Raw genomic sequence first — 19,514 nt, forward strand, 5'->3', positions numbered from 1 at the left:
GAACTATTCTCTTTTTTATCATATTTTATTTTAGATTTATTAAGCATAGACTATCAAACCATTTAAGGAAAGTATAAGCTATCAAATTATCATCTAAGCAAAATTAATATTCATGACAAGAACAACAACAAGATAGTAGTTCTAGAATTCATAAGCATAATCTATCAAACCATTTAAGATAAGCATAGATTATCAAATCCTTCTTCTACCAATTAGTTCTTTAGTTAATTATCCTATACATGATCATTTTAAGTATAATATAATAATTCATACAATATAAAGGAAATAAAGCTAATTTCATGCAATTCTAAGATTCCTACAAGAATTAGTTCCACGTCTTAAGAAATAAAAACAATGAATGAAATAAAAAGAATAGGAACTAATTACAAAGAACAGAAATAATAACAAGGAACTTTACATTATGAACAAGAAATAAATCTAACTAAATTGCAAATGAAATGAAAAAGACAATAAAATAAATCTACTCTAAAAGACATGAATGTAAATATAAACTAATAAGCAATAAGAAATAAATTACTAAAAAGAAATAAAAAATAAAAGAGAAAATTAAAATAAAAGCAAACCTTTAAATTGATCTTCATCTCCATGATCATCATCAAACAAAGAAAAAAAATTTAAAGTGGTGAAAAAAATTCTTTTATTGATTGTAACATAAGTTACAAAATTAGAAGGTCTTCTCAATTAAGAGTAACCATCCTCTCTAAATAGAGTTACAAAAGTTTTCACACTCTTAACCCCCCACTCTCTAGCCTTATTTATAATAAACATCCATGATTGTGAACCCTTGGATTTAATTCTTATCCAAAACCCTTGAATTTCAGCCATAGGATTGTAACGGACTCGTTAGCATCGATGCCGCCATCGATGCTGGTATTGATGCACATGCTTCTCTATTTCTAGCCGAATTCTTTTTCTTCCTTTGGGCTTTTGGGCTTGGACTTTGGGCTTTTGAGCTTGAACTTTGGCCTTTTGCTTGTATTCTTCATTAATTCATGGGCTTTTGTTGAGAGAAGAGATTTTAGGATTTATTCTTCATTAACATACAATTAAAGATAAAACAATTATTAGTGACGTATTTATTCATTAAAAATAGATAATGAGGGTATAAAATTATAATAAAATTTTAATTATCACCACAACCCCAAGCTTCATTTGCAATCTCTTAATCCTTGCCATATGGTGTTGTAAGAGAGATTTTTCCATCTTATTCTACTGTGTGGAGAGCTTGATCTCTAGGAGATCAAATTGTGTGGTTGTGAGATCTCGGGGGAGATTGTGGTGAAGAAGTTGGCTTCCAAACCGGGTGTGTTTAGTGGATTACCATCGGTGGGACGTAAGTCGTGAGGACCGAATCTCGTGAACACATCGACGTGCAATTTGGCTAACTATTTTTTTACTCTCTCTCTCTCTTATTTATTGCCATATTTATTATTTGTGTTTGGTATTGCATTGAATTTCATATTACACATTTATTGTTTGATTACCCTATTCGCCCCCCTCTAGGGTAATTTCAGTGACGACCAAAATACTTTCTCTAGTTAACGGAGGGTGTAGAGGGGAGATCCGGTCATCGAAGAAATCTTAGTGTAGGCATTGATGATGATTAGAAAGGGGTTTTGGAGGAGGAAAAAACTCTAGTTCCCTCCAAGTTCTAACAATCTTCCATAAATCCTCTTTTCTTATTCAACAACTTCTCTTCATAATAATGGAAAGATCCTTCCTTTGCATGGTTACAAATACAAAAAATAATAAAGAGGCCGAGAGTGTTTTCATAGTTATCAACGACTCTATAAAAATCATTAACTTAAAGTATCAAGTGAGCCAAAAGCTTAAACTCCCATTGCAAAATCTCTTTTACTGAAATTCATATCCGGAAGGAAAAAGAAGTTTAGTTTTACAATTGAAAGTGATGATGACTTAAGCTTGATATTCGAGTATTGTCATCATAATGGATTTACAAAATAAACTTATATGTTATCTCAGCTGTGGATTCCTCAACTTCTCAGAACACCCAAACTTCTTCAAAAGCGTGTAAGCATTTTAAACACTATATTTTTCCTTATGAGTTGATTGTTAAAGTTATGAGTTGGTTGTTAAGATTATGAGTTAGTTGTTAACCTTAGGAGATAGTTATGACTTGGCTGTTAACCTTATGTGTTGGCTGTTAACCTTTATAGATGATTGCTAGAAGCAACTAGTTATTAAGGTTATGAGTTGGTTGTTAACCTTCTTAGTTAGTTGTTAACGTTGTGTGTTGGTTGTTAACCTTCTTAGTTAGTTGTTAACCTTGTGTGTTGGTTGTTAACCTTAGTAGATTGATGTGAGTTTGTTGTTAATCTAAACTATTAGTTGTTAAGGTTATGGATTGGTTGTTAAAGTTATGAGTTGGTTATTAACCTTATGAGTTGGTTGTTAACCTTAGTAGATAGTTATGAGTTAGTTATTAACCTAATGAGTTAGTTGTTAACCTTTGTAGATGATTGCTACAAGCAATTAATTGTTAAGCTTATAAGTTGGTTGTAAAGCTTATGAGTTGGTTGTTTAACTTAGTATTTAGTTGCTAATTTTATAGTTAATTGTTACATATTCAAGTATTTTCTCATTTTTTTAGGACAATCCTGATAGAAAATTCCCAATGCACAGATGCTACGCTCAGCCAATCATGTAAGGATGAGTGTATTCCTAATGACAATCTTACTGGCTATTCTATCATGATGATAGAAGACATAGTTAACAACCAAACCAACATCTCAGCTGAGTGGCACACATCCATACGTGGAGAGGGGCTGAAGTTAGATTAGCATTTTAATACTATTCAATTGCAAAAAGATTTGAATATGATTTTTATCATAATGAACAAAAACGTATAAGAGTACACTACCAATACAAGGACATACATAAATTTTCTTGGATATTGTTTGCTTCCCCACTCCAAAATTGCTCAATTATGTCTATAAAGAAATTCCACGCTACTCACACTTGCGGTCAACATGGAGTTAATGCTGGTAAATCAAGGGGATCACACAAATTCATTACAAATTAAATACAATCTATTCTGAAGGTTAGGCCAGATCTTCGGCTAATTGATATCAAGAACGACTTACTCTTATAGTACGCTGTCAAGATTATATACAACAAAGTGTGGCAAAGCACAATAGGACATGCTCGGTGACGATGATGAGACCTAAGATTCACTAAGATTAGTACTTATACCTTATCTGTCATGTCTGTGTTAAGCTGAACTATTAGTTGTTAATGTTATGAGTTGGTTGTTAAGGCTATGAGTTAATTGTTAACCTTATGAGTTGGTGTTTACTTTAGTAGATAGTTAGGAGTTATATATTAAGGTTATGGGTTGGTTATTAACCTCATGAGTTAGTTGTTAAGTTTACTCCTTAATTGTTAAGTATACATATTTGTTATTAAGGTTACGTTGCAATTGTTAAGTTTATAGCTTAGATGTTAAGTGTATATGTTCATTGTTAATGTTATAGATAAATTGTTATATTTTCACATTAGTTATTAAGTATATGGTATACTTTATAACTTAGTCATTAAGTATACGTCTTAGTTGTTAAATATACGTTTTAGTTGTTAAGGTTACAACTTAATTGTTAAGGTTAGAATTTAGAGGGTAATATTAATGATTACTTGTTATATCTTTACATGTATAAAGCCATGGTTCTAGCCTCTAATCCAGGAACCGTATTGCTATTGATGATTATGACGGGAGGTTTAGGTGTTTGTTCATAAGTTATAATGCATATATTGAAGGATTCATTGCTGGATGTAGAGCTCTGTTATTTTTGGATGAAACATTTCTTAAAGACCGCTATAAATGTATAATAACTCAAACTAAATATCACACAGCCTCGGTAATATCAACAACATCGACCCGCCCTCCGTCAGCACCGCATCCCAGCTCCTTCCCAATGCCCTACTAAACCTCTCTCCATGTCGGCATTGCCATTATCATCACTGAGTTGCTCTACGACAACGCCGCTAATTAATATTGCCACCATTGGTTGCAGTAGCAACCTTGCCCTCCACCACACTCGCGATCGCACACTACTCTCTCTCTCTCTCTCTCTCTCTCTCTCTCTCTCTTCTCTAAGTATATATATTATATATATATATATATATATATATATATATTAATATATATAATATTATAATATATATATAATATTATATATATATATATTACTTCTCTAGTCCAAAGCCTAACAAGCCACCTCCGTCACATCACCAAAGCGTTCCCTACTCCCTTAACTGGACGCCCTCGCTCAGCTTCTCCACGACAGTGGTCGCCGCACTTAATGCCCCAATCAACTTCCCTACAAAACGTGACACCATCCGTCCACTCCGCTCTCCATCTGCCCTGGCTGGCCGTTTGTGTTTGCAACTAGAGTTGCCAATGCCAAGTGTCACTTGCATGCAACTGGACGTTGCAACTCTTCTTACATTGCCAACTACAGCTATGTAATGTTGGTTTAAAAATTTAAATGTTATAACTATATTAGTTGCAGCTGTTTGATTATGCTTATACTTAAATACTGAACTCATATAAACATTTAAAAAATAATATTTTTTAAAAAGTAATATATTTTTAAAAATAATAATGTTATAAAAAATAATATATTTATTAAAAAATAATTTTTAAAAATAATATATTTTAAAACTAATATATTTTTTAATAAATATATATTTTTAAAAGTTATATAATATTTAAAAAATAATAATATTATTTAAATATATATTATTTTAGAAATTTATATTGTTTTAAAATACATTATTCAAAAAATATATTTTTAAAATATATGTTCAAAAAATATATTGATTTTTTTAGAAATTATATTATTTTAATATATTATTCAATAAAATTATTTATTTTAAATATAATTATTAAAAAATATATTATTCAAAAAAAATATATTCAAAAAAAAATATTATTTTTAATATATATTATTAAAAATATATATTATTTTAAAATATATTTTGTAGAAAAATATATTATTTTAAAAATTATTTTTTTTAGAAAATTATATATTATTTATTTTAAAAAATTTATTATTTTTAAAAATATAGATTATTTTAAATAATATATTATTGTTTAAAAAAGTAAATATATTATTTAATATATATAATAAAAAATAATTAAAAAATATATTATTTTAGAAAAGATAATAGTATTCCTGAATTTTATTTTTTCAAAAAATATATTATTTTAGAAAAATATATTTATTTTAGAAAAATATATTATCAAAAATATATTATTTAAAAATATATTATTTTTAAAATATTATTTTAAAAATAATATATTATTTTAAAGATAATATATTACTTTTAAAACTAACATATTATTTTGAAGAAATTATTATAATAATAATTATTTTAAAAGATTAATGTTGTTTTTTTTAAAAACGTTTTTGAAGAAATTATTATAATAAGAATTATTTAAAAGATTATTTTAAACCTTTAATGAATTCATTTTTAAAATATTAAGTAATGATTTTGATTTTAATAAATTTAGGTCAGTTGCAACTAAGTTGCAACTATAACTTGCGGCCATTTTTGACGTAAGTCATATGTTACAACTAAGGGTTGTTTTGCAACTGTGGTTGCAACTGCAACTGTGAGTTGCAGCAAAACAAACAAATGCAACTAGTCAAATTGGACCTAGTTGCATGCAACTGGAGTTGCAACCACTCCAGTTGCAGCCTACCAAACAGCCTATGTAGGTGGATGGGTTGTATATTCATATCTAGTTATCTATCTTTTCTCTATTTTGTGCTTTGTGCACACCACAACCCCAAGGTTCACGGTCATTGTTCGGCAGTAGCAGTAGGCCTAATCGTAGTTTGAGGAGGAGGAGAAGATATAAGAAGAAATGGGTTTTTTAATTAAATATTAAGGATAATTTTTTTAGGGGATGGGGGGATTGCATTTTGGGTGCGGTTACCAATTAAAGGAGGCAACTATGAGAGGTATTTTCGGGATAAATTCGGGTTGCTACTTTCATTGAGGAGTTGGCAATGTTTTGGGGGTTCTCAAATATGAAAAGGCCTTGTATTTGAGGATTTTGCACATGGCCCAGATTCACACGGGACTTATTCAAGTTTTTCTGTGAGGCGCAAAAGTTTTTGGGTTTTGCTGTGAGTTTGAAAGTTCTTAGGAGTTCGGTGTGAAATCCTAAAGTATTTAGGGGTTTAGGGTAATTTACCCTTAATTATAATATTAAAAAACTTCTCTTTTCTCTTTACTATTTCTCGGTGGGGTTTTAGGTGGGTTAGGACAGAAGTAGTGGTCACAGGGAAGATGAGGATTATTGTCAGCAAATGACTAACAGAGGTGAAGAAAATAACAGCTAAAATAAATAGTATTTTGTTAAACTACTGGTGGGGTTAAGAGATTATGAAACTAACTTGAGACTAATTAAGTGATTAGAGACTTATTAATATATGTGTTTTACTGGGATGATTTTAAATTCAATAGATTTAGGGACTAGTATTTGGAAGAAGGAAAAAAAAAAAAACGAAGTCCAAAAGAAATTTAGTGACCACGGAAAGGAGGATACAGGGGATTAACAAAACTTACGAGGAGGACAAGCACTAATATTGATTTGAAAGATAAGGGGTACGAAAAGAAGTACAATTGAGATGCAGGGGGTGTGAAATACTTCTCCCATTGAAAAACGACCACCACAATTAACCAAAATCATGGGTTTTTCTTTACAAGAAGAATTTATTCCCGCCACTCGATTGTTTGCTTTGATGTTTTCATTCTTCGCTTCACGTCTCCTCACATCCACCCGTTTGTATTTTGTGGGATCTTGTTAACAAATAACTCTGTGAAGAGAAGAAAAATCTTGTACGCAAGGTGTTTGATAAAATTCCTAACAAAGCAAAAGCCCCAAAATATTTGAAGCAGCGAAGTGTAAAGATTGAACCTTTATTACATCCTTTTATGCCATCTTAACGGTATGTTCTTTTCTTTTACTGGTAGTTTTGCAATAAATATTGCGGTTTGTTTATGGGTGAATATTGTTTTTATACCTGCTGTTCTTTTATGCTTAGGGGGGGTTAGTCACCTAGAACTTAAAATTAGAACTGTGATAATCAGTGGGATAAAATTTTAAGGTGTTAGTCACATAGAACTAAATCTAGAACAAAATTTTAAGGTGTTAGTCACATAGAACTAAAACTAGAATAAAATTTTACAGTGTTAGTCAAGCAGAACTTTAACAAAACTAGAATTGGGATAATTGTACAAAATTATCCCACTTTTTTTATTTTTCTATACAAAAATGAGAGTTCTAGTCTCTCAAATTATTCCAAGTTTTAGCTTGGAACTATGTGGTAAAAAACTAGAACTCGTATTTATTTTTTTATTTTTTATTTTTTTCTTTACTTATTTCCTATTATGGTTATCACCATCATTAGACCATCATCATAATAATAATTGTCAATATCTTATAGTCTAACCAAAAGTTATTTAATAGTAACGAACATTCTTGTAAGCAATTATCAATTAATAGTAGTAAGTTTAAAATACATAAATAGTATTTATATCTTCAAAATGCATAAATATATACTTCATGATTATAAAAATTTATCCCACGTTATTTTATCAAAATATCCCGCTTCACAAAATTGTTCCTAGTTATCCCACTAAAATATCCCACTAGCGAAATATTATTCCACTTTAACAATTATCCTATTTTGCATGAAAATGTCCCAATTGACTAACACCTCCTTACGAAATTTAATCTTAGGTATTGTCTCCAATCAACAGCTGTGCAGATTGTGAAAGTTACCACATGCATATTTTTGCCGTTATTTAGTCTTTTGCATTAGGTTTCCCCACTTGAGTAACTGCGCCAAGAGAAAAATTAGGAGACAAGAAGTACTAGTCTTTTGCGACAAGATAAACTTTGAGATGGAAAGTTATAAATACGATTATTTCGGACTTCTAACTCCGATGTTAATGCCGTTAACGGGCTTTCTGCTGGTTACAAATTTTGCGATAATTTTCTCTGAGAAAAGTTAAGGATAGTTTCATGGAAAACCCCTAATATTTCATGGTGGTTTGTAAAATTTACGATGAAAATTTTCATTATTATTCTACAACTGGCAAGTACTATAATAAGAAGCTATGGTTATTCATTTTGCAGCTGTTCTAGGATATTTATTTTCTGACTTGAAACTTTGAGATCAAATATTGGTGGTGGTTGTCATTGTATTATGATGCTAAATATTTAGAATGAACCTTAAATTGTTAAAACATCCTGTTAGTACAATTTTCTTTAGAAATATTCAAAAGGCATGATTGGTGTCTATGGCAGAAAAGGGTTTGATGGTTATGACTTATGAGGTGGTCATATGGTAAGACCCACCTTGCTAGTCATGTTATGAAGCTCACACATTGGAAGGTGCTGGCCTCACCATTTCTAAATTTTACTAGCTCATTTTGCTAAATGAATTGCCACCTCGTATCCATGTTTTTCCTTTATATTAGATTTTTTTATGAGAGGTTGTAAGCGATCTTTTCTAAAGAAACATTAGGGGCTATCTAGGATAATGAGCTTAATTTTGCTACTCAAAGGTAATAGTGAAAGAAAGAATATTTGAAATATGGTTTGATGTTATCACTTCTTTCTACACCCTTATTGAATTTTCAGGATATGACGAGTGTCCTCTCAAGTCATCCTCCAGTAGTTCAAATTCATGAGAATTCTTCTGAGAATTCTTTCATGAGAAAATTGAATAAGGTACAATATTTGGGACATTCAAGTGTAGGCTATTCTTCTGGAGGAGCATTATCTACTCAACGTCATCAATTTATTAGTGTCCAGGCGAAAGTCTCATATGCTAGGCAGTTTGTTGCAAGAGCTGTTAGTAACGATGCAGAACCAAGCAATGATGATGATGCAAGTGAAAAAAAAGAATCTTCTGAGAGCAAAAATGAAGAGGTATTTCATGTATTGATTCTTTATTGGGGAAATTGTGGATAACTCACTAATATATATCTTCAGTAGCATTTATCATCTCTCAATTCTCTTATTAGCAGTTATCACCCCTGGATTGACATTTTGAGAGGATAAATTGCTGATAACTACCGATAAGTGACAATAAATAAGTTGATGGGTGAAAACTATTGTTGAAGGTATAGATGAGGGGGACTGTCTGCAATTTATCCTTGTTTACTTGTACCATAATGAGCATGTCACCTCTATTTGTGGCTCTTTCTATTTTACGATGAGGCAGAAGTTTGAAATACTATATTATCTCTCCAATTTACTTGGTGTGCATATTGTCTAGCCTATAGTGAGCTTTTCATTGCTTTGAAGAACAAGGTGGACATCATTTTAATTGCTGATAGACCCCCTGTAGTCTTATTGTTGCAGATAGACCTCCTGAATGAGTTTTTTAATAATTCTTTTGCCCTCAGAGAAAGTTTTTTGGCAAATAAACCTCCTGAGGATAAAAAAGTTTCATTTAGGGAGTCTATCTGCCATAAAGAGCTACAAGGTGTCCATTCGCAATTGGCCACTAGTACAAGGGTCTCTCCACAATTATCCCTTTAACATTTTTCCTGATCGATCCTCATAGATCAAAGGAGGGATGTCCCGAGAGGAATTGGAAAGGCTCATTGGACAGGATGACTCAGCTTTCAGCGGAGTAGATCTTGCAACTCTCATCAGGAAGAAATATGGTAGATCCTATGATGTCCAACTTATTAAAAAGGTGATTTCTCATTTTTGCGTATATTCTAACACCTTCTAGAGTATAAATTATAACCCTGAATCCTCACCGTAACTTCAAAGTTCTGGTGTAGTGACAGGGACATTGACATTTCCAATGTTTTAAATATCGGTTATCGAAAATATATCGGATAGCCAAAATTCATATCGGATCTTAGTTATCGGGATATATCGGGGATAAGTAGTAAAAATCGGAGTGTTACATCGGATGGTGAGGATACAAAATATACTGTCTTAAAAAGTAATCTAAGCACATTTAATGAAACATAAATATACTAATATGTAAATAACACATGTTTAGGATCACTTGCTAATTGTTTTTATTTAGTGGAAGTGAAATAGAATAGGATAGTATTGTTTTTGTTTAGTGTATGCGGGTCAAATATGGAAAAAAGAGGGTTTTTTTGTCTCCAAACGTGAACCAGTTCACTTAGAATGTAAATTGTAGAAAATCGGGTGATTTTAGCCCACGAAAAATCGGTCGCTTTATCGGATTTACACCGATATATTGGGAAAAATCGGCCCAAAACTATATGCGATATATTTTTTCAAAAATCGTATCGGCCATAGCCCAAAACCTATATATCGGGGATTAATCGATAAAATCGGCCTATATTTAAAACATTGGACATTTCACAGGAACCCAGGTTCAGATCCTATCGGTCATATATTTAATGTCGCTTTTAAAAACAAAGATATAGCTACCAGAGTTCAAGTTTCGACCCATAAAAGGACCATCAACTTACATGGGCACGTGAGAGTATAAAATTATAACCCTTGACTCTCATCACAACTTCTGAGTGTTCGTGTAATGGTAGGTATCCATGACAACATCAAATGATTCTGAGATTTGTCAATTTTTCAGTTCCTCTTTCAATAAATTAAAGATAATATGACATTGATCAATGAAATAATTTTGTGATTTGATGATTATCTGTATAACTTGTATATTGAGAATTGATAGTTGTCAGATGATGTTCTGCCAATGTGATCTGCTCATTAGATTGATATTTCCTTGTAGGTTATTGATAGATTGTGAGCCTCTTTAAATGCTTTCAACATTCTTATATATTGCCACTTCTGGCAATGCAACATTTGTTGATCTGTATACTTTGATTTCCTTGGAAACCATTTTAAGGAAGGATTATTCTTCTATCTTTAGTTAGAGGATTTTTATTATTATGATGTACATGTTTTTATGCAGGAATTCATGGGAAAAAACCTGCTGGCAATGAATGTCATGTGGAAGTATGTGGAGCAGGTAAGCGTATAAGCATACTTAAAAAGTTATATTGATGTGTTTTTATCTGGATGTTGGTGTATATTATGATTAAAAATAGCAACAATAGTAGATATAATACTGGTGATATCAGCATGATAATTAATGGGTGTATTGCATACCGATCATTATGGCATACAAATGAAAACAAAAGGCTAACATATTGGACTTTTCACCTATCATCAAGTGATTTTGAAATTTGCATCTTCTTAATATAAAGATAATTGATTTACTTGATGCATAGTGAGAAAAATGTTGCCTTGATGAATAGTGTGAACCCTTAATTTCGATAATCTGCTAAGATAATTTGTCATTGAAGATCGCTATATGCTCTTATTCATTTACTCTATTTCTTTTCCCCACTTTTTAGCGATCATTTCCCTTGACTGAAGAGGAGTATCTATTGAGGCTTGATGATGTAGCAAACACATTGAAATGCTGGGGAGCAGTCTCACACATTCGAAATAGCCTTGAAAAATTGAAAGAACGACCTCGAATAGGGAAGGTACTCTTCCGTCAACAAAAAAATATTTATACAAGACATTTTTCAAATTCATTTAGGCAACCGTTATGAAATCGATGCGCATAACCATTCATCATTATTGGGAGTTTTTTTTCCCCAGGCAGTAAGCATTTTTATAGACATGGATGAATCTGGAGGACGAGCAAAGGAGTGGATTTACAAATGATGCAAACAAAAATATTGTTTGAGAGGTGTCTTTAGAGATGTAAATTGTTCTGATGTTCTCAAATTATTGGCCAAGATTCTATTTAAGGGTTTCCCGTTTGAGAATAATCTCGTGCCCCAACTGTAAATTTGCATATTATCCTGTTTCTATTACTGTTCTTGTTTAAAAAAAAATTATTGAAGCCATTTGTTTGTAAGAGACTACAGGCAATCAAATTTCATGTTTTTGCATGTTATGACCTTGTAATACTTTTTTTTAATGTTGTCAAAGGAGGGATTCAGTTAAAGAGTTTTTCATTTTAAAGCGTTTTTTCGTGTATTTCTTTATCTTGTTTAGCTGATCATATATTTAATTTAAACTCATTGGCTTCTAATTCTCAAAGTTTCAGTTGAGATATCATTTATTAAAAGGTGGGTGAAGGATAATATGTACAAGAGTACAGCATGATGATTTTGTGTATGGGTTCTGTGAACACTAAACCGTAAAGCATCTTTATACGCCGAGATACATAATTTGGAGTCCACGTATAAGAGCTGCATGCTAAATTATCGCTGTTTTGATCTTACTATCCCTCCATTTTCTTTTTGCAGATAGATCCCTCAAGTAGGATTTTCTTGACTTCTTTACTCGCAAGGAGTCCATTCCTTGGCCAAAACCAATTCTCTTTCTTCGGGGTAAAAGAGTCCAGGAAAAAAAATCACTGATCAGGAGGTCCATGTGCAAAAAGTAAAACTAGAGGGATAGAAAGTTCAAAAGCGTGATACTACAGAAAAATTATTCACCGTTAAGCCAACTATGATCATAGCATGATGAGATGACTCACAATCTTTTTTACTTTTCACTCAAAACAAATCATAACCATCCGGTAAATAGTAAATGTTGTTGATTAAATTGATTTACCGTATCCACAGTGCAAATGATGTATATATGCATCAGTATACATGTATATACAAGCTCGGATATAAGTTAAAACAGAGTTTTTTCCACCTGTAGTCCAAGGTCTGATATTGTACAGTATCGTATTCTAAAATGCATATGTGTATATATAGTATTGCTGTTAATTAAGCAGAGGCTGCTTTTTCGCTAAAAAAGCTTGTATTGCTGAGTTTTTCTCTTGGCTGTCTGTAAATTGGACCCTCCTTCCATGTCCTGGAACAGTATATATATCAGAATAAAAATACAAAGAAAAGCAATAATATGTTGTCCATTTTCACAGAAATTCAGAATGACCAATAAGATTGTTTTTCTTTTTCCGAATGAAAAGAAAAGAAATTGAAGATTGCGCACTCACCTGGGAGAATCCAATTGAAATCCAAGTCTAAAAATTTCCTCACGCTATCCAACTGCATGCTAACTGCCGACCAAAGCAAGTATTTTTTTTTATCAGAATAAAGATACATGGGCTAGTTTCAGATACACCCCTTGTACTACAGAGATATCCCCCTAAACTTTTTTATTAGTTTTTATACCTCCGAAACTCGTCAGATGAGGTTACTTTTTGGTCCTCACTTTAGAGGTAATTTAGTCTTTTTTTTTAAGTTTTATCTCACGCAATTACCAGGTGACCTCTCAAACTATCTTGGGACATAATGTCGTATATAGTTCAGAGAGGTCTAAGTACTTAAAAAATAGTTTAACCAGTAGCAGTGACTACAGCCTCATAGTAAAGAGGATGCATCTACAATTAACTTAAAAGTAATGAGGCATTTCAAATCTTCATTTTTTTTCAAACTTTATTCAAACTTTTTATGAAGAAAGTTTTTTTTCCAGGACCTAATTATCAAATCGCAGTACAACTATATTATCAAATCGCAATACAACTATGAAACCTGGTTAATTTCCAATAACATCCCCCAAATTCTTTTCTCATTTTCTTATAATTCCCAGTTAATTCCCAATTCAAGCCTAAATCTTCTGAATTAATTGTATTCAATTTATTGTGTGTGTGTGTGTGTGTGTGTATTTGATGGGTTCAATTTAGGAAATTTAAAGAACAATTCTTACTTGACTCCACTTCCTGCTAAGTAGTATTTATCCCAATTAAGAAGCTTTGGGACCACATCAACCTTCTATTTGAACATAGTAAATGATCAACAGATTACAAAAACAATCCGGATCCTACCTGATTGTTGGTTATACTGCTCAAATATTGTCAGCTCCGAGGCATGAGATTTGGCAAAATGGTCTCCAGTGAATACAACCTTCAGCGGCTTGTAGTATAAACTAACTGAACCCTGCAAATTAAGATTGATCACGAGGTAGAACTTTAAGGTATACTCATATTATAGACTTCATAGTTCTTTTAGAGACCGATAACTGATTCACCAATGAAAATACCTAATTACTATTAGCTCCCTACCACTACTTCAACACTAATAATATGCCATACTTTTATAATCTTTTGCATTGTTTGCCTTGAATTTTTCAAGTTTCTGACTTGATTAAAAATGTGACATTTTGCATTAGGTGATAAGAAACTAAATAAATGAACACCAAAGCTTCTTGCTTTGTTTCCACAGGTTACGAGACTACTTTAACTATGTTACTGTATAACATAGTAGTGATATGAATCTACTGCTTAGTTTGATGATCTTACTGCACTGTGGCCTGGAGTGTAAATAAGCTCAAAATCTGTACCAATGCTCCAAGGGCCATCTCCATGTAGTTTCCTCTCTACACTGGCTGTAGATATCTCTACCACACCACTTAAATCATGTGTATTTACAAGTCTGCACACACCCCCCACCCCCCACAAAAAAAAATCTCAGTATGTGCATGACCTACCCCTCAGTCGTCAACTTTCGCAGGCTAATTTGTAACTGAAATGTAAAAATATCAACAAAATAGTCAAATTTCCGCTCATTGCCCAACAAAGTTGATGATTTGGGGGCTTTTTTTTCTTGAAAGTTGATCATTCAGGGGTAGTTTTGCATATACAAATGATTTAAGGGGTATATATACAAAAAACTTTTTCATTTAGAGGTCAGTTCGTACATCTCCTGAATGAAGAATTCTTTCACACCTAAAATGCATGGACCACTTCTCATGGTCAGCTACATCATCCCTGTTTGCAATCAGAGGTAGTAAAATCTTCTTTCCTCTGAATATGAGCATTTATATTTACGAGAAATAGACAGGTCTTGATCATACTTGTGCGTCAAAAACATGTAGCGAACTCCTCCAAGCATCTCAATCTTGTTTACCAATATCTCAGTGTATCTTGGGCTGCAGGAACATCGTGCCAATTATCAGTTTATTCCCAAAGCCTTAGCATAGCAATATTGCTTTTTTACTCACTGAAGAAGAGAGGGAAAAAATAAGAAAAATAATGTAAAAGCATTTGTTCAAGTATGTGTTAAGGTGCATGTAGAACCTCAAATAATGTTCCTACAAATTGCATATTAATATATATGAGGGTAAATTGTAAGCACAATCATGACTTTCATCAGAATACTACAACAGATTTTGTTTATCCTAGGACACCTCAAATAATGTTTCTACAGATTACATTCTGTTTACCCTCTCCCAAATTTTTGAAAACTACACACTCTTGCCCATTATTTTCAATTCCAAGGGCTCGATCAGCCTTGAAAGAGAGATGATGTTAGTAGGCTTCATAACTCACTTCAATTCCATCATTAGAAACAAATACTAAGTTCCACATGAGTGTTAAATATTAATGATTAGACCATCCTGATCACTAGTGCTTCTGATCAGTTGCAACAAATGGAAATCGAAATAACAGGCTCTCAAATTCACAAATATCCAAATCACTCAGAAGTTCACAAGTACAAACAAGACTTACAAGATTGCTAATTTTTATTGGCATATCATAAAAGCCTGGAAAGGAAGACTTCCTCTATAATAAAACTTATACCAAACATAGGGCCGGAAATAGTAGCACGTCATTTTCATCCCCTTAACATTTATCTAAAATATTATACATCTGCATTTGATTTCTTTCACATGTCGATGTGGACAATCCAAAAGTAACTCTTATAAGTTAGAAGTACCTATCAACAAGTATGTTGCCATCTGGATGAACAATAAGATAGGAAGTAGCACCAAAAGATCTTTCAGAATGATAACCACAATGGTAGACTCCCTGAAAGCCAAACATATCAAGCATTAAATTATGGATTGACTCTTATTGTTGACTAGGTAACTAAATGGGTGATAAAAATTAAATTTTCATAATGAAAAGAGAAATCATATCGGATGCATTTTCATCTGCTTTTTGAAGGTCATTACACAAAATCTTACAAGATAATGAAGATGCAATTGTTTATGCAATTAAATTAGTTTGAAATCTCTTCCCAAATTGTGTTCAGAAAAGTACTTTGAGTTGCATTATAAAAAATTCTAACAACGCAGTATTGAATCTGTAACAACAGTAGTCAGATGCTCAATTTTTTTAGTACACTTGAAATTATACTCCAAGTTAATAATGGAGTTTAGATGCCCACCGAAGTCATAAAGACATAATTTCAGGATTTTGAGAAAAAAATAATAATCCACAAAATTCTAGAGTATTTAGATGATTAAATATGAAAATCCGATAGAACTATGAAATAAAATTTTCTATTCTAATATGAATTTCAATCTTCATAATTCTTTGTGAGTGATTGTGCTTCCAATTTTAAAATTCACAATTTTCCAAGCCAAACAATCAAATGATATAATGGTTCTTTAAACCAGCAGCGAAAATTGCAAAGCATATGAATTTTTTTATTAGGACATCCAAAACCACCCTTTAAGTTATATTAAAATTTTTTATAACGTGCAACAAATTCTGTAACCCACAGTTTCCAGCTAAGAAGGTAAAGAAAAACAATAACATACCGGCAGATTATGCTCATCAATAGGAAGAGGAAATGTCTTGTGAACTTCCTTAATTTCCTCTGGTGGCTTCTCAGTGTGTATTGAGCTTGTTGGACAGGAAAGTAATGCCTGAAATGTTTAAATGCCCGATCAAATAACAAATTTGCTATTAATATAAAAACATTGTGGATCAGTTCAGTTATTGACACATAAAGGAAGGATAAGATTTTGTTCTCCTTGGACCTGGTAAACAACTAGATATACATGATGTTATTTACATCTTTTTATTTTGTAACTCAGGTATCAAGATCAATCCTAGTCCGATTAGAGTCTATAGGAGTTAAGAAACAATGGTAATTTTATGTGTTGTATAGAATATGAAGAAATAAGTAAAAGAAAAGGCAATAGAAATCCTAAATCTTTCATGAATAGAGATTTTATGTATTCAATATATACGAAGGCACAAATTCTTATACCTTAAAAATCGGTATAGTGATACTGATTTTCCAAATAAACTTTATAGATTTTAAAAAAGTTTTATTCATGTGAACTTTTACTAAAGCATCATATAAGCTAGTAAAAACTTTTAATTCAGATACGCTATGAAACTTTTATAAACAAATTATGCAGCCGTTGTTGTTCGAATACTGCAAAGTTAAATTAAAACTATTTACATTGTTTGTTATTTTTCTTAACCACGGGCTGAATAGGGAATTGAAATTTGGAAGTGATACATGGAGACAATTCAAGAAGTTTTTATGCCCCTCTCTTTGATTGGAGGTGTTTGACTGATGCTTTGGTGTAATCAGCCCGCATATAAAGGGTAGCCTAGTGCACTGGTAATACCTTCTTTTACAGCAGCTGTACACTTTGTACATGTTGGGATTAAATCAGGAGCCACTATGTAAAACTTCCAAGTTTTGTGTACAAGATCAGCCACACGTCTGCTTTTGTTTTGGAGCAGAAAGGGGTGAATAGAGAAAACATATAAGTTTGAAAATTGAGACAAAATCCAAAAATCAAAAAGATTTTGTGCAAAAGGTCAAAAGGATAAGTTAAATAGTAGTTCAAATAAAGCTACATAACACTCAAATATATCCAAAAAGGATGATTGAAGGCATGCGACGTTATCCCAATAATCCTACAGGGAATGCCTTACTCGATTTAGATCCAATGTCAAAGTCTGAAGGTAAATTACAAGACATATTCCCATGCTCTTTAGATTGGATGCAAGCTCCTACGTAGCATTGGACTTGGCAGAAAACTTGTCAATCCATTAAGTTCAATAGAAAACCTCCAGCAATATCTTAGATATGATAGAAATACCATGCAAAAGTAGAGGGCTTCCCAAACAATAAGACTTCATAACAATGTTTTATGCTAAATCTTTGACAGAACAGATGATAAATTATATGCTAAAATTAATAGTAGAGGGTTTTGATGATTAACACAACAGAGCAGAAACTTTTCTGGATGAAGACAATTTTACGCTAAATCTTCGAGGGAAAAAAAAAATCTTCGAGAAAACTCCGGTTCATAATCCGAACGCAGCATGAAATTAGTGAAACTACAGTTTAGATAGTCAATGTCAAAAGCTTGCAAAGTACAGAGAGCTGCTCAATAACGCTAAGCTTAATTATGACATGAATGATCACCTGAAGAGCTTTGATTCTTTCCTCTCTGGAGATTGGTTGCTTTGTGACCGCCGCTCTCTCATCAACCCGCTTGAAGTGCTCCTAAAAAGAGTAACGGAAAAAAAAAATCACAAATTTGCAACAAATTTCAGGCTCAAAATCCCAAACCGTATCAAATATTACCCCCATGAAAAAAGGAAAATTTCAATGAATTACCGGGGCCATCCACCGACACGTGTCGCAGTCGATGCATCGATGATCTGAGAAGTGAGAACAAACGAAAAAGATCTCACAGTTCAATAATTTATTCAAGTGGGGCTCTTTTTTACTCTTTAAAAAAAAAATTAGTCAATTAACTCACCAACAAAGAACTCCCCTTCAACGTTTTGGGGGCGTCGCTGGCGAATCCGTGCTGCTCTGGCGTAAACCATAACTTTTCGGCCGGTATTTCGGGTTGGGAGAGGGGTCGGGGGCCGATATTTCGGAAAGAGGAAGGACTGGGATAAAGCCATACCGTCTGCAGTCAGGAGTAGAAGAAGGAAACTAGAATATACATGAGTGAATTTTCTTTGAGGGCCTTTTTTTTCGTTTCCTTACGTATTAGTCCCTTATATCTTCCATGTTTGCAAGTTATTGAAATTGGTATTAGGTCCCTCAAATGTTAATTATGCGAGCAGCTTCTTAATTTATTTAAAGTTTGTCCCTCAAATATTTGAAATTGCTACTGGGTACCCGGATTCTAATAAATTGCCTTAAATTAGTCCCTCTCCAATCAAAGGGTTGTTCCATCAAATCTAGGGCGTGTGGGGGGAAAAACATCACCAATGGAAGAATCCGTAGATCATCTTAAAGGGGTTTCGCTATCATATCATTGACCCTATCTGTGTAATATGTGATCTCTCATTTATTTAGCAAGGATTTATTTTGTAGTTCACATGAACATAAGGCTTGCTCCAAATCACGTAAAATTCTTATGTTTGCGGTTGTTCTTTTCTGTATCTTGATCTGGTTCGCAGACAAGCTTCAATTCTTTCCATGTTGGAGCAGCAATAAATTAAATCTCAACCTTAACCATCTAAAAGCACGGAACCTCGGTAGGATTATAGATTCATATTGTCAAGCATCCTCAAATTATCTTCGAATAGAGTTCATATCCCTTTGAAGAAATTTGCAAAATAGACCTATTTTGCTAAATATTTAGCAAAACAGTACATCATACGGGACTACTAGTCCCGTATGTTTCGAATGGTCTGTTTAGCAAAATCTTTAGCAAAACGGTCTGTTTTGCTAAATATTTAGCAAAATAG

General features: G+C 32.5%; 2 protein-coding genes across 2 annotated transcripts; one reads left to right on the plus strand and one right to left on the minus strand.

Annotated features, from left to right (window-relative positions):
- LOC109824578 lies at positions 6,468–11,982 on the plus strand. The gene is made up of 6 exons (XM_020391209.1): positions 6,468–7,001; positions 8,702–8,992; positions 9,633–9,767; positions 10,989–11,045; positions 11,434–11,568; positions 11,687–11,982. Exons 2-6 carry the CDS (start codon positions 8,705–8,707, stop codon positions 11,750–11,752), a joined length of 681 nt encoding a protein of 226 aa, XP_020246798.1. The 5' UTR covers positions 6,468–7,001; positions 8,702–8,704; the 3' UTR covers positions 11,753–11,982.
- LOC109824561 lies at positions 12,614–18,785 on the minus strand. Its single transcript, XM_020391188.1, has 11 exons — positions 18,569–18,785; positions 18,424–18,467; positions 18,229–18,309; positions 16,595–16,702; positions 15,766–15,857; positions 14,903–14,977; positions 14,747–14,816; positions 14,349–14,450; positions 13,875–13,986; positions 13,044–13,106; positions 12,614–12,901 (listed from the first exon to the last, which is right to left on the minus strand). Exons 1-11 carry the CDS (start codon positions 18,717–18,719, stop codon positions 12,810–12,812), a joined length of 990 nt encoding a protein of 329 aa, XP_020246777.1. The 5' UTR covers positions 18,720–18,785; the 3' UTR covers positions 12,614–12,809.

This window comes from Asparagus officinalis, chromosome 9 (genome assembly GCF_001876935.1).
Source record: "Asparagus officinalis chromosome 9, Aspof.V1, whole genome shotgun sequence".
Taxonomy (NCBI): Eukaryota; Viridiplantae; Streptophyta; class Magnoliopsida; order Asparagales; family Asparagaceae; genus Asparagus; species Asparagus officinalis.